At 38.4% G+C, this 16,467-nt stretch overlaps 1 protein-coding gene across 4 annotated transcripts in view; it reads left to right on the top strand.

The window, feature by feature from the left end:
* ranbp2 (RAN binding protein 2) overlaps positions 1-16,467 on the top strand; it is a 99,005-nt gene that overhangs the window by 32,020 nt on the left and 50,518 nt on the right. For all 4 annotated transcript variants that reach the window (XM_051927206.1, XM_028800902.2, XM_028800901.2 and 1 more), the window contains exons 8-13: positions 2,341-2,431; positions 6,739-6,948; positions 7,927-8,108; positions 8,199-8,380; positions 12,573-12,696; positions 14,871-15,032. In XM_051927206.1, the coding sequence (XP_051783166.1) occupies positions 2,341-2,431; positions 6,739-6,948; positions 7,927-8,108; positions 8,199-8,380; positions 12,573-12,696; positions 14,871-15,032 (951 nt within the window). The remainder of the gene's footprint in view (positions 1-2,340; positions 2,432-6,738; positions 6,949-7,926; positions 8,109-8,198; positions 8,381-12,572; positions 12,697-14,870; positions 15,033-16,467) is intronic.

The following is a 16,467-nucleotide window of genomic DNA, read 5'->3' as shown; positions in this document are numbered from 1 at the left end:
CAAACATCTTGGAGAACTAACCACAGATCTTCTGTGGATGTAGGCTTCCTCACATCCTTCTGTCTCTTCATGTAATCCTGACACACTCAATGATGTTGAGATCAGGGCTCTGTGGAGGGCCATACCATCACTTCCAGGACTTCTTGTTGTTCTTTACGCTGAAGATAGTTCTTAATGACTTTGGCTGTATGTTTGGGGTCGTTGTCCTGCTGCAAAATAAATTTGGGGACAATCATACATTTTGCATGATGGATAAGTATCTGCCTGCATTTCTCAGCATTGAGAACACCATTAATCCTGACCAAATCTCCAACTCCATTTGCAGAAATGCAGCTCCAAACGTTCAAGGAACATCCACCATGCTTAACTGTTGCCTGCAGACACTCATTATTGTACCGCTCTCCAGCCCTTCAACAAACAAACTGCTACAGCCAAATATTTCAAATTTTGACTCATCAGTCCAGAGCACCTGCTGCCATTTTTCTGCACCCCAGTTTCTATGTTTTCGTGCATACTTGAGTTGTTTGGCCTTGTTTCCATGTCGGAGGTATGGTTTTTTGGCTGCAACTCTTCCATGAAGACCACTTCTGGCCAGACTTCTCTGGACAGTAGATGGGTGTACCTGGGTTCCACTGGTTTCCACCAGTTCTGAGCTGATGGCACTACCGGACACCTTCCGATTTCGAAGGGTAATAAGCTTGATGTGTCTTTCATCTGCTGCACTAAGTTTCCTTGGTCGACTACTGCATCTACGATCCTCAACGTTGCCCGTTTCTTTGTGCTTCTTCAAAAGAGCTTGAACAGCACATCTTGAAACCCCAGTCTGCTTTGAAATCTTTGTTTGGGAGAGACCTTGCTGATGCAGTAGAACTACCTTGTGTCTTGTTGCTGTGCTCAATCTTGCCATGACATGAAACTGTCTTCCACAACCTCACCTTGGTAGCAGAGTTTGGCTGTTCCTCATCCAGTTTCAAGCCTCCTACACAGCTGTTTCTGTTTCAGTTAATGACTGTGTTTCAACCTACTTGTGACATTGATGATCATTAGCACCTGTTTGGTATAATAGTTTGATCATACACCTGACTATAATCCTACAAAATCCCAGAATTTGCAAGTGTACCTATAAGAATTGATGCTGGTTTGAAGGCAAAAGGTAATAACACCAAATGTTGATTTTGGTTTAGATTTTTCTTTTGTTCGCTCACTTTGCATTTTATAAATTGATAACAATAAACAATCATTATTTATATTTCTGAAAACATTCTTTGTTTACAGCATTTTTTCACACCTGCCTAAAACTTTTGCACAGTACTGTGTGTGTGTATATAATATATATATAATCTAATTTATATAATATAGGTGTGTGAGAGAGATTTTATATATATAATATATATATATCTATATCCATCCATCCATTTGTACTCTGCTATTGGTGCCTTCTTCTGATTGAACAGCATGTCTGTTTCTGTGGTTGGGTCTGAGCCTGAGGTCTTTGGTGTTTAACCATGCTTTATATGCTTAGCAATTAGTTTATTTAGCCATTTACCCAAAAACCCAGTGCTTTTCCTTCTCTGTAGTTAGTCCCATGAAAGGAAGCAAGAATATCTGGACCGATCTGATTAGTGTTCAGCAAGCTTCTGAAAAATTGACTCCATTGGCAGACTGATAGCATACCGGTTCCTGCTAGGTGCAGTAGATTTCATAAATTACTTTAAAGCCCATTGTTCACACTGTAATAGTGTATGAAAAAGTGTGAATGGGAACTTGAATTGGAAAATGCCTTTCATAGTAAGCTCAATTTGCAGTGTGTGCTGCCACAAGCCCTAAACCCACTTCTAAACAAAGGGTGTGATAAAATATAAATCTATGGCACAAGTTTTTCCATAGTTCAAACTTTTGTTTTAATAGACTGAAAAAAAATTTGTTGTTTCAAACTGCCTTTATAGTTTAACAAAATATTTTGTGATCTCATATCAACATGTTCTCCATTTGGTATAACAAAGCATTGTTCCTTTTTTCTAGTTGTAGTTAAGAACATAACAGAAATTAAGTCTTTTTGCCAGTTAACTATAAATGTACAGCTCAATAAACAGCCACATTTGGGATCAAAGGCCAGACATTGTGAGGGGCAAACAAAAATAAACAAAATAGCTTTAACAAAGAATTGATAACAGCCAAAACCAAAAGATTTCCTGTTTAAAGTAATCAGTGACTCCTTAAAGATTGTGATTCATTGATCTCGAGACAAAACTCCCTTTAGTATTAGTACATATATTTTTATAGATAATGTAACAATACAATCTTCTTTCAAAATTTCACCAAATTCTAACTCTCTTCCAGATATCACGTCCAAAGACTAAGCCAATTAAGAGTGATGAACCTTCTCAAAAACTGATGGAATGGTTTGCATGTGATCGACAAAGTCAGTCAGGTAATTTGACTTATTTATAATAAATTGCAATTTTTCAAATAATCCATTTTGGGGTTTATCCTGCTTTGCACATCTAGTTCTTTAACTGTAGAGGAAAGGTTCTAAAGATTTTTAAAATACTGCTACATTAATTGTTCTGATGGAATACATTTTGAATTCCTGATAATTCTCATTGTAGTTTATTTGAAGGAGTAGTATTGGTAATTGGGCAGTGCAATGCCTTAAAAGGTCACAACATAACCATCACCTGTGTGTGTGAGTTGAGAGGTGCTTGTGGATTACAAATACTCTACCCCTTGCACCACATATAATGTCTACACAACTGTTGATGTTGGGTTCTTTAATTCGCACACTTCCTGCTGTGAATATAGGCATTTTCACAGTTACTTCATTTGGACCAATTTTTTCAAACTCCTGGGGTGATTTCCAGAAAAGTCTGTTTCTTTAAGATAGATGTGAAAACTCTCACTCGAGCCAACTAAAACTGTACCAAGACATTTTGCAAAGGGTGGTCTCAGTGCAGTACCCTGGGTGCGATACACATTGGGTATGAAAGTGGTCGACACAAGACCAATCTAACTACTGTGTTTTACATGAGTGAAATTGTGCATTCTGTGGTAGTTGGGGAAATCTCATTCAGAGCCTAATGAGTCAAATTAACATGGAACATTTAAAACAATTAAGATACATTTGTACCTGACATTTTGTGTAACACAATTCACATAACTTGCACAATTACCAGTCAGTCAGAGCAAGCCAAGCACCTGATCCATCTCATCTGTTCTCTCTAATGCACAGACAACAGTTGTAACTTCATTTGTGATTTGGTTTGATCAAAACACACACAGAAATGTTGAGAAACAAAACAGCAGTGCCCTATGAGACTGATCAGCAAACCACCTAATCCTACCATACTGTATTAAAGTGATGTGTGCAAATGAGGTGGGGAGTCCTCAATGTACATACTAACTTTGATGTAATTAAATGTTAATCAAGCAATCAAAATGCAGACAATCCAAAATGAACATTATGTACAAATATATACAAGAATTAAGACGGCATATGATTTGTAAAACTAAATTGAGGTTATGTTCATATAGTGGCTACTGAAAAGTAAATACAAAACATTTGTATATTTAAGACACCTACTACATCTACCACCCTAAAACTGAAGCACATGCTCTCAGTAGAGCTGGATTTCTTTTGTAAACTTGCCTATCTTCAAATGTGTCCTTTTCGTATCAGGTGTACTAATGGTTAATTTTCATGCAGTCTACTTCTTTGATAGTGGGTGTTTTGTTCCTACACATGTTTGGTAAATTAACCAAATAATTAGGTGAAAATGCGGCAGTGCATCAACACAATTCTGGAAACTCCATGATATTTTTTGGGGGGGGGGGGATGGGCACAGAGAAATGTTTGATATGGTCACAGTATGTTTATTGAGAGGTCTGGTTGCATGAAAGGTTGCAGTGTAAAGCACAAACGGGAAGTTGAAACAAAGAAATGAGTCCTCCCATGATTTGGAACAAAGCAAATGGGACTGGGTGTGAAAATACCTTATGAGTGCTTGACAGCTTTCTTGCCAGCACCATTTGAATAGTCAAGTTTCTGGTTCTATTTCCAACTTTAATTTAACAGTACAATTTACTGTTCTAATTATAAACTGCAAAGAACAAAAGTACTGTCAGCATTTTGGAGCAGTGTGTCAGGCAGAGTAAGGATTATGAAGCTGGAAATTGGAGGTGTGATGATGAATGTTGTTAGTGCATATGCACCACAAGTTGGGTGTGCAATGGGTGAGAAAGATTTTTGGATTGAGTTGGATGAAGTAATGAACAGTGTACCCAAGGGACAGAAAGTGGTGATTGGAGCGGATTTCAATGGGCATGTTGGTGAAGAGAACGGTGGAGACAAGGAGGTGATGGGTAGGTATGGTGTCAAGGAGAGAAATGAAGGTCAGAGGATAGTGGATTTTGCCAAAAGGATGGACATGGATGTGGTGAATATGTATTTTTAAGAAGCGGGAGGAACATAGGGTTACGTACATGAGTGGAGGAAAATGCACACAGGTGGATTACATCCTATGCAGAAGAGTTGATCGGAAGAAGATTGAAGACTGCAAAGTGGTGGCAGGGGGAAGTGTAGTTAAGCAGCATAGGATGGTGGTCTGTAGGATGACGTTGGAGATCAAGAAGAGGAAGAGAGTGAGGGCAGAGCCAAGGATCAAGTGGTGGAAGTTGAAAAAGGAAGACTGCGAGGTTGAGTTTAGGGAAGAGGTGAGACAGGCACTGGGTGGCAGTGAAGAGTTACCAGACAGCTGGGAAACTACAGCAGATGTGGGAAGGGTGCTTGGTGTGACATCTGGAAAGAGGAAGGAGGAAAAGGAAACCTGGTGGTCCTGAGGAAACACAGGAGAGTATACAGAGGAAGAGGATGGCAAAGAAGAAGTGGGATAGTCAGAGAGATGCAGAAAGTAGACAGGAGTACAAGGAGATAATGTGCAAGGTGAAGAGAGTAGTGGTGAAAGCTAAAGAAAAGGCGTATGATGAGTTGTATGAGAGGCTGGACACTAAGGATGGAGAAAAGGACCTGTACCGATTGGCTAGACAGAGGGACCAAGCTGGGAAAGATGTGCAGCAGGTTAGGGTAATAAAGGATAAAGATCGAAGCGTACTCGCAAGCGAGGAGAGTGTGTTGAGCAGATGGAAAGAGTATTTTGAGAGGCTGATGAATGAAGAGAATGAGAGAGAGAAGAGGTCGGATAATGTGGAGTTAGTGAATCAGGAAGTTCAACGTATTAGCAAGGAGGAAGTAAGCATAGCTATGAAGAGGATGAAAAATGGAAAGGCCGTTGGTCCAGATAACATACCTATGGAAGCATGGAGGTGTTCAGGAGAGATGGCAGTGGAGTTTTTACCCAGATTGTTTAATGGAATCTTGGAAAGTGAGAGGATGCTTGAGGAGTGGAGAAGTGGTGTACTGGTGCTGATATTTAAGAATAAGGGGGATGTGCAGGACTGCAGTAACTACAGGGGGATAAAACTGATGAACCACAGCATTGAAGTTATGGGAAAGAGTAGTGGAAGCTAGGTTAAGAAGTGAGGTGATGATTAGTGAGCAGCAGTATGGTTTCATGCCAAGAAAGAACACTACAGATGCAATGTTTGCTCAGAGGATGTTGATGGAGAAGGCCAGAAGGAGTTGCATTGTGTCTTTGTGGACCTGGAGAAAGCATATGACAGGGTGCCTTGAGAGGAGCTGTGGTATTGTATGAGGAAGTCTGGAGTGGCAGAGAAGTACATAAGAGTTGTACAGGATATGTACGAGGGAAGTGTGACAGTGATGAGGACTGCGGTAGGAGCGACGGATGCATTCAACGTGGAGGTGGGATTACATCAGGGATTAGCTCTGAGCCCTTTCTTATTTGCAGTGGTGATGGGCAATTAGACAGACGAGATTAGACAGGAGTCCCCGTGGACTATGATGTTTGCTGATGACATTGTGATCTGTAGTGATAGTAGGGAGCAGGTTGAGGAGACCCTGGAGAGGTGGAGATATGCTCTAGAGAGGAGAGGAATGAAGGTCAGTAGGAACAAGACAGAATACATGTGTGTAAATGAGAGGGAGGTCAGTGGAATGGTGAGTATTCAGGGAGTAGAGTTGACGAAGGTGGATGAGTTTAAATACTTGGGATCAATAGTACAGAGTAACGGGGATTGTGGAAGAGAGGTGAAAAAGAGTGCAGGCAGGGTGGAATGGATGGAGAAGTGTCAGGAGTGATTTTTGACAGATGGATACCAGCAAGAGTGAAAGGGAAGGTCTACAGGACAGTAGTGAGACCAGCTATGTTATATGGGTTGGAGACGGTGGCACGGACCAGAAAGCAGGAGACAGAGCTGGAGGTAGCAGAGTTAAAGATGCTAAGATTTGCATTGGGTGTGACAAGGGTGGACAGGATTAGAAATGAGGACATTAGAGGGTCAGCTCAAGTTGGACGGTTGGGAGACAAAGTCACAGAGGTGAGATTGCGTTGGTTTGGACATGTGCAGAAGAGAGATACTGGGTATATTGGGAGAAGGATGCTAAGGATCGAGCTGCCAGGGAAGAGGAAAAGAGGAAGGCCTAAGAGAAGGTTTATGGATGTGGTGAGAGAGGACATGCAGGTGATGGGTGTAACAGAAGAAGATGCAGAGGACAAAGATATGGAAGAAGATAATCTGCTGTGGCAACCCTAATGGGAACAACTGAAAGAAGTTGTGCTGTATCCCGATTGATTCTCTTTAAATAAAACATTTCTCTTTCAGGGCATATGCTTCTTAATTTAGGCCAAGACAAGCAAAGTTACTTCAAGGAGGTTGTAGAAGCTTTTGGTAACAAGAATGGACCGAAGGCATTATTTGAAACACTCTTTGGAAGTTTTTTTCCTCCTGATACATCTTTTATTGCCAATGATGATATCCAGAATATTGGGGTGCAGGCTCCAGATTTCGGAGAACTTTCCAGATGTGATATTGGTATGAACACAACTTATTATTCACTTTTTTTTGTTTTGTTTTGTTTTTTTTTAAGAAAAAAAAACCCTGTTGTATTTGTTAGATGTTTGTACTTCCCATAGTTCAGTACTACAAAAATAAGGTTATAAATAAGCACTGGAGTGCCGTTTTTTTTTTTTATATATATAAACAAAGAAAACATCTAATATATCAAATGGTTCTTGCTAATTTTTTAAACATGTTTGAGTATTACAGTTCATTCAAATGCGTCTGAAAACAAAATGAATTTGCAGTTTTAAAGCAGACTTGACATGATGCCACATCTGACCTCCCTCACCCATCTGGGTCTCTGACCAACGCGGGAACTGGTACTTAATGTTTACAGCTGATTCCTTCAACCAAACCCCCAGTCACCAAAAAAATAAAATTTGTTTGTGTAGTGGTGTTATGCGCAGCAAAGTCCTAACATATAAATGACAAGTCCTGGTGGTATATTACCAAAGGGTGAAAGGAGCACTAACTGCTGCACAGTAGTTCCAAACTGCTTTGCTGTAGGAAAAATGAGCAGTATGATAACAGCTGCATGACAATTCAAAAGTGCTGGGCGGCACGCAGTAAAAAGGTCACACCTATACAGTTTAGATGAAACGTAGGCTCAGAAGCTTATTGGCATTGTTCTTGCTACACATGTGCATTACTCACCATGTTTGTAGCTCATTCTCTTTGTAAAGTAACATTTTATAATCAAAATGCAGCATCATTGGTGGAGACTGAAAGCTTGGTGTTGCTAGTTGTGGATGTTGCTGTGCACAAAAGTATTAATTACCTACAGGATATGTGTATAAGGCTATATGAAACCTAAATAAATGTTTAGACTTTGGTCCGATCCCCAACATATCTCATTATGTATATACATTTCAGATTAGGGATGTTCAGCCTGTAGATTAACTGTGTTCTTCAAACCTTAACGCTCATGTTTACTATCTCACCCCTCCATAGGATCAGTTAGCATGTATGATGGTAATTTACAGCACCTTACTTGGTTGGGCTTACAGTGGACTTTGATGTCTAAAACAGCAATGTACAGGAATTGGTTAAAAGAACTGTTTCCACGATTACCCCAGGAAACTTCAAAGCTCGAAACTAATGCTCCTGAGTCAATCTGCCTGTTAGATCTTGAGGTAGGTATATGTAAAAAAGATGTTAACACCATTTTTCCCAGTATAAGAAAGATAGATAGAATAACTGTTTTTTTTATTTCAATTTCACAGGTTTTCCTCTGTGGTGTTGTATTTACATGTCATGCACAGCTGGAGATGAGTTCCAAATTTCGCTACTCACCACTGTCTCCCGAGCCTCGATGCTGTCCTTTTCCTCTCATGAAGCTACTTTGTACAGACCAACAACGATCTTGGTGGGATGCTGTGTATAGTCTCATTCATAAGAAAGCACTGTGAGCAAAAAATTTGTGTGCCTTAACTGCTCGATCTTTCTTAAGATGCTAATATTTTTACTTTTGAAGAGCCATGTTTATTACAAATGACTTTGTGCATCTTGTGAAGTGTCTTGTGTTTAGCATTGAACTGGGGTAATTTCTAGCATAGACGATAACAGGATATTACAGAAGAGGAAGAAGTTTGTGGTTTCTTTTCTGCATTTGTACATCTTTTCTAATGTCATGTAATTTTCCAACCCACTTAATCCAGACTAGGGTTGCAGTTGGGGGCTTGAGCCTTTTCCATCTAGCAAAAGGGTGCAAGGCAGGAACAATCCCTAGGCAGTATTCCAGTCCTTTGCAGGGTGAACACACACACACACACACACACACCCTGTGGTTTAGAATTGCCATTCACCCAACCTGCATGTCTTTGAACAGATGGATAATGCTGGAGCTCCCAGTGGAAACTGGGAGAACAAACTCGATGCAGGGAGAATCTGGAACGGCTGTGTTTTAGACGGCATTGTTACCTCCTGTCCAGTTTTAAACTTGCCATTTTTGAAGGCAACTTTCTCGGCATGACTCATTAGCCTTTACACCTTCTCTTGCATCTCACATTCACACTTTACCTTTTGTTGCATCACCAGAGCCAAACTGACTAATCACTTTGCTCAGACGGACTGGACACACGGATGTTTTTTATTATATAGTAGATATCTGTGCGTGTGTGTGAAACGTACTGTACATTTTCCACATGAACACCCCATTATGTACATTACAGAAAAACTCCCTACACACAAACCTGCTCCCCACCCTGTTGCATAGCAGCCAACCTTTCCTGCTTCTTAATTCAAATAAAAATAAGACATACATGCTTCAAGTGGTAGCTATTTCTTATATAGCCCAAAATCACACACAGAATGTCTCAATAGGTTTTAACAGACCGTTTTTTTCCACTACCCCCAAGCCTTCCTAATAAGAAAAGAAGAAAAACTCCCAAAAAAAAACCTTGTAGGGGAAAGGCAGTCCAGAGAGAGACCCCATTTCACATAGGTTTAGTACACATCGAGTGTTAAATAATAGGTTAAATACAATACACAAAACGAAGGAGCTAGATGGCCAATCCTTTATTGCCATGTCAGAAATACAGTACAGACTACTTTATTCTTGCAGAGTGCTTTTCGCCAAACGCAAATGCAGAACGTCGCAATAACTCATGACAAAATGTAAGAATAGATTTGTACCACTCACTACAGTAAATACAGTTATCACATACAGATAATTACAGATTTGTTAAAAAACATCAATATCAAATTAGGAACTAATTAACATAACCGATAGACTTATATAGTTGTTTTTCATTTTAATTGTAGAATCACTGTCCTATTGTAGAAAAGGAGTTAGATGAGCCAGACACAGAGTCCAGGGGACCTTGGCCAGCAAGCCGCTTTAGTCGTAATAGACATTTCTGCAACTGAGTTAATGCTGTGTTGGCCATTCTGATGAAAGGACCCTTCTACTCTAGGATTCTAGTGCTAATTTATCTAAGATGACTTTTCCATGACAGGCAAACAACTTGGCAGAAGAGCAGTGGCATCAAGTACCATATGAAGATAATGAGAAGAGAAACGGATGTGGAGTTTGGAGTTTATTTTCTTACTCCAATGCATCTTTAGGATTGTGATCACCAAAATTATATAATTGGGAAGAGTGTTTTGATATTATGATCCCCATCTTATGACTCTAATTGCCTACACGTGACAGGAAAGAACTCCAATGGATTCCCCTCCCCTAACTCAATAACTGGCAGAATTATCTAAATAAAATGTATTATTAATGAATGAGACAGTAAATCATTTTCTTTTTGTATTTCATTCGCATGAGTTTGCTTAACTTTTTTTTTCCTTTTCTCAAAGTGATATAATGTTTTGCTGCGAATTGTCCTCCTAATCACTACTTGCCACCTTCTGTTATTGAAATAATCCTTAGCCAGAAAAATGATAACTATTAGCTCAAAGGTTTTTTTTTTTGTTTTTTTTTTTTTCCCCTTGAGTTTTAGGTTGCATGATTTAGAGATCTTTTATTTCCGATTTTTAGGCCCCAAATAGAATAACATGCAGTGGTACAAACAAGGAGTGCACACACATTCTGTCAATTTTTCATGGAGCTCAGGCTTTTTCTTTAAATGTTTAACCACCTGTCTGTCAAAAAAGATTGACAAGTTTCTCAAAGAATTATTGTAATTTCTTGGGCTTGCAAGCATACACATTTTTAGATGGTAGTTATTGTATTGGTTTGTCCAATATCCTTTGCAAAGATGTGCTTTTCATCATTTGCCTTGCTCATTAATTTGGGGTGGCATCAGTATCTTCTATAAACCACAGCAATGTCAAATTTTCTTTTGGTAACAGTTCCCTTATTAAATAATGAGAGCGGTACAACTGCCATATTTGACTTTATATATAGTAGACTAAATGTACCAAAGGCTTCCATGGAGCAAAACATATATGAGTGTGTTGTCCTTTGTAGTTTTATAAGGAATTCATACTTCCCAGTACACTAGGTGCTCAGTTTGAGACACATTTCTGCTTAGCAAACATTGAGTTAAAATAAAGGTCTGCTTTCTGATGTTCATTGGGAAAACAAAATTCTGCCCTGTTGCTACAAGGTGGTGACATATAGTCAAGTCAAATGACTTTGTTGTCATTCCATCTATACACCGTATTACAGCATACAGTGCTAAAAAATACCATTCCCCAGGACCGTGGTGTAGCATATACATAAACATGACAAGTGCAAGACATATAAAGAACTATACTAAAATTGATAAATAATAAGTGAATAGTCTTGATTTGAAATACTAAGGAATAAATGACAAATAGTTAAAAACAGTAGTAAGAAGTGTAAGTAATGTACTGCATACAAGTAAGCCACTAGGAGCAGATCTGAGGGCAGGGGAAGCCCAGAGGTTAGAGTCTGGACAGCCAAGGTGTAGAACCTGGCAGAACTGATTTGAATGCTACAGTACCATCTGCCAGACAGAGGTGGGACAAATGCCATATGTTGTGAGTGGTCCTTCTCAATTGTGTAGGCTTTGCAGATGCGTTGCTTTATAAAGATATCTTAAATGGAAGGCAGTTTGGTCTTTTCTGCTGTGTGCACTGTCTAGTGTAGGACCTTCTTATCGGAGAACATTGCACCTCCCAAACCAGACCTTGATACAGCTGGTCAGAATGCTCTTAGTGATGCCCTAGTAAATTGTGGTGAGTGTGTTGGAGGTAGGCTTGCCTTCTTCAGATGTCGGAAGAAGTGGAGACGCTGGTGTGCTTTCTTGCTTATGGAGGTAGTGTTAAGTGACCAAGTAAGGTCACCTGCCAAGCAGTTTGGTGCTCTTGACCAATTCCACCAATGTGGTTTGAACAGCATGAGCCTTCCTGAAGTCAATAATCCTCTTTTGTATTGTCCACATTGAGACAGATTATTGAACATTCATCAGTCCACCAATGTTCATATCTCTGTTCTGTAATCTGACTCAACCCTATTGCTGATGAGACCCACCACCATAGTCCTCTGCAAATTAATGCTAATGTACACAGCCATTCAATCGTGAGTCAGCAGACTGAACAGAAGTGAGCAGAGTGCACAGTTCTGGAGGTCACATGGGTTTGGAGTGATGGCACTGAAGATATGTCCAATAAGGACTGTCTGGTTTCTCTCTGTCAGTTAGTTCAGGATGTGATCCAGTTGCTAAAGGAAGAATTGTAGCCAAGTAGACTCGACATCCCTATGAACTTCTCAAGGATAATGATGTTGAATGTTGAACTGAAGTCAGAAGTGTCTCTTTAGTCCAGATGAGAAGGGGCAATATGAAGACCAGTGGATATGGTATCTTCAGTTGAAATTTCCGGGCAATTGGCAAACTGGGGTGGGTCATGTGATGTGGGAAATCCAGCTTTCAAGTTGCTCAATAATAGCCTCTTACAGCACTTCATGATGACAGTGCGAGTGCTGTAGGGTGATAGACATTTGAGCAGTACAATACACATTATTACATGTGCACTTCACTTAGCCTTTTAAAATATAATCGCCTGGTAAATGTCATCTTGCTAGTCCATGTATCAGCTATGTGATATTGGCAGCTGAATTTAGATGTCTCACGATGTTATCAAATAAAATAATTGACTAAAGTCGGCTTTTCATTTTTTAGACCTGGCATGGCAGTCAAACTAAGGCTTGTGATCCAACTGGAGATGAGCACTTTGAGAGCTGGAGAGAAGCATGGGTTACAGCCAGCCTTAATCATCAAATGGGCCAAACATCTCCAAGAAACGGTAAATCACAAGACTTTAACTTGCATGTATAATTATCTTACTAGCTCTGATTCCTTTAGTCACATTCTGATGTAATTTGTTTTATTTTTAAATTCCGCTTATTTGCCACAGTATAATTGTATTGGAATGTAACAAATTAACATTTGAACATCAAATTAATCCTTTTGTGCCATTTAGCATTATAGCATGGCAAAATCACCATATAGATTTTTAAATGATGTATTCTTTTTCTGAAGAAGTGATGCAGTGTGATTATAAAAATCTGGAAGTAATAGCACGAATAACTTGCAAAAAATTATTCTCTAATTTTAGCCAGCTCTAAGTCATAGACAAAGCATTTGATCTGTATAAAACAATAGACATACCAAATCATGACATTGTCAAAGAAAAGGCAAATTGAGCAAAAAACAATTTTTAAAAATGTGAGTAGTAAGGAAATTACATATGATGTTCTTAGTATATGACTTGAGTGTTCCAAAAAAGTCACCTTATCTGCCATTGCAGAAAAGATATTAATAACTATACACTTCTTGCGTATGCCAAGCAAGTCTACTATATGTAATATGCTTTTGATTAAAATTTAGATAAGTACTAATGACCACTATTTTGTCTAGTTAAGAGTTTTAGTTTTTATTCAAGTTTTTGTTTCAGCAATGCCCTTTTTAGTTAAATTTTTTAGTTTTGTATTACTTGCCAAAAATGTCCACACTGACAGTTTTACTATTTTATAAAAAGTTTTCTTTATAGTTGTCAAATTGTATCATTTATGTTGTACCTGACAACATAACGCATACAATTTTACTGTCTGTCACAGAACTCTGTTTTCTCCTGTATATCTGGCAGAATCAAATAAACGTGCTCTGATGTAGTTTGTTACCTTAACCTTCAACAAGTTTAAGCAAATATTTAATTTCATAAATGCTTTTTTTAAGTGCATTTGCATGTTGTGCGTAAAGCATCCTAGTTCAAAAGCCCATTTCTGTCTCTGTCCACGTGAAGCGAACAATTTTGCCAGAATACTTCAATATAAGTTTGTATATCTTGAGCCAATTGTGCTGTACGAAGATTTAAAATTTCAAACTTTCCATATTGAAAAGTATTAGTGAATTTACAGAATTGTCTGTGTTAAAACTGAGAAATGTTCTGTGTGATTTCAGCTATGGATTAGTTTACGGTTTCAATTTTACCTTTATAGCGGTTGCTGAACATGTTTTATTTTTCATATTTTTCTTGTACTCGTCTGACAACCCGTCAAATCCCCTAATGCAAGTGAGTCAAACACCGGGCAGATGGAAGGGAAAGGCAAATTGTGTAATCATGTACAAGCCTGAATTGATTGAACTAATTATCTGCAGAAAGTTATTGTAAAGAATACTCGTATGTTATTTTTGATAATCTCCTGATGTGGACTGTATGGCTGGACTATATGTCATCAATCCATTTCGAAACTTTGAATTTTTTTTTGTTAGGATTTTTTTTAAAGCTACCATTAAATTCATAAATTTGATATAATCTGGCCTAATGGGAGCACATCGTTTTTGAAAATAAAAGCAGGCCCAAAATAAATTTTTGTGGTACAACATATAAAATGTCATGGTTCTCTGAACTACAATTACCACAATGAACAATGGATTTTTTACTTGTTAAATAAGACTGAAGTCGATTTAAAGCCCTGCCTGAGAGACTTGTCCTTAGACACTTTAGTCAATGGTGTCAAATCCTGCAGTCAGGTCACATAGAACAATAATAGATATGTGGCCTCTATAATTAACCAGCAAGTTATTTACTACTTCAACCAGTGCAGTTTCTATATTATGATATAAAATCTGACTGAAACTTCTAATGAGTAGAATGTTTATTTAAATAGTAATTTAATTGCTGGAAAACTTTTTTTTTTTCCATATTTATGACTGCATGGGTTTAAATATTTAATACATATACTGGCAACTTACATGTACATTGTGTAGAAAGACTAGTGTGATCAAAATTAAAAATACAAACTTTTTTCCTTTTAGTTCTTTTTTTGAGGATTTTTTTTTTTTTTTTTCATTTTTATTTTAGTTAACTACCTTTTTTTTTTTTTTTTTTCGTTAGCAACATTTTGTTTCAGTTTTGTTAAAGGGAATACCACTGCTAATGAAAAATGTATAATAAAGATTTTATGTCTGTTAAAGGGATTTGGCCTTCACTCATTTTATGACCAAAGGGACTACATTGGTCGAAGTGTTCATTATTGGATGATGACTCTACCACTACTGGAGCAAATAAAGGGAAAAAGGAGTATTCCTGAGCCTGTGAACCCACTGTTTATGCACTTTCGCTCTAAAGATATAAAGGTGTGTTGTTTACTTTCAGTTACTTGACTTCTAAATAAGCTTAGATAACTTTTTTTGACTAACTTTAGAGGGACCCAAGTAACCACTTGTCAGATAGGCTTCTGTGATGCTGGTGGTCACTCTGTTGCAGAAGTCGGTGAATGCTGTTGGAAAGGATGTTCATTGCTCAAAAGTCAGCTAGGCATTGCAGTAAAGTGATTTTTAAGCAAGAAAGCAGTCCTGGGTGAAAAAAGAAACTGTCCTTGCCCAGAAATAATTTGTAAAATATATTTGGAAGATTCTGCAAATTTTTTTCAACATTTTCTGGTCTGATGGGCCTTATTAACTGGTCCGCTAAGCCAGCCGTATACAGTGCCCTCCTGTGGCTGTTTGGAACAAAGACACATTTTTCCTTTCTTTACCTCTGCTCCCTAGTTAAAAATTACAAATTAAACAATTCAAACGTGATTAAAGTGCACATTGCAGACTTTCATTTAAGGGTATTTGCATACATTTCGGTCACACCATGTAGAAATAACACTTTCTATGTGATTCTCCTGTTTCAGGGCATCATAATACCTGAAAAAATTGGTGCCACAGGTGTTTGATTCCAGGTGTAGTGCATTGCTTCATTAGTGCATCAGTGAGATACCTAGACTTGCTTATACCCTTTGAAAGATGTAGTTGCTATTCTTCAACATGAGGATAAGAGCAGTGCCAATGAAATCCAATAAGCCATTATGAGGCTGAAAAACAAGAATAAAATAATTAGATCTTGGTAAAATTTTAGGATTACCTATATCAACTGTCTAGAATTTCATTGCACACTGGTGTGCTCAATAATTGCAAAGGTAGGCTAAGGAAGACCTCTACTGCTGATAACAGAATAATCCTCACTGTGGGAAAGAAAAAACCCCAGACGCCTGTCCAACAGATAACAAATAGCTTTCAGGAGGCAGCTGTGTATGTGTCAGAGATTACTATCCACAGAAGACATCATGAACAGAAATAGAAGTCACAATGCAGGATGCAAGCTACTAATTAGCCATAAGAACAGGATAAACCTAATACAGTTAGCAAAAAAGATATTTAAAAGATCCTGCAGAGTTCTGGGAAAGGTCTTGTTGTCACTCTGATTCAGGTTCGTCTGTGTCTCATCTGTTCACAAGACCAGAGTGTGGAGAAGGAAAGGATTTGCCCAAGATCCGAAGTATACGACCTGATCTGTTAAATGCGGTGGGGGTGTTGTGGCATGGGCATGCATGGCTGCCATAGGTACTGGCACACTTCATTGATGATGGAACTGCTGATGGCAGTTACAATTTGAATTTTAAACTGTGGAACAGAGGGCTAAATCAAGGAAAAAAGTGTCTTTGTCCCAAACATTATTGAAGGTACATCGTGTCACATAAATCTAATGCTGTATATCACCCAGGAGTTAATATCCTCAATGTAA

This window comes from Erpetoichthys calabaricus, chromosome 4 (genome assembly GCF_900747795.2).
Source record: "Erpetoichthys calabaricus chromosome 4, fErpCal1.3, whole genome shotgun sequence".
NCBI lineage: Eukaryota > Metazoa > Chordata > Cladistia > Polypteriformes > Polypteridae > Erpetoichthys > Erpetoichthys calabaricus.
This window is presented reverse-complemented; position numbering and strand designations above follow the sequence as displayed.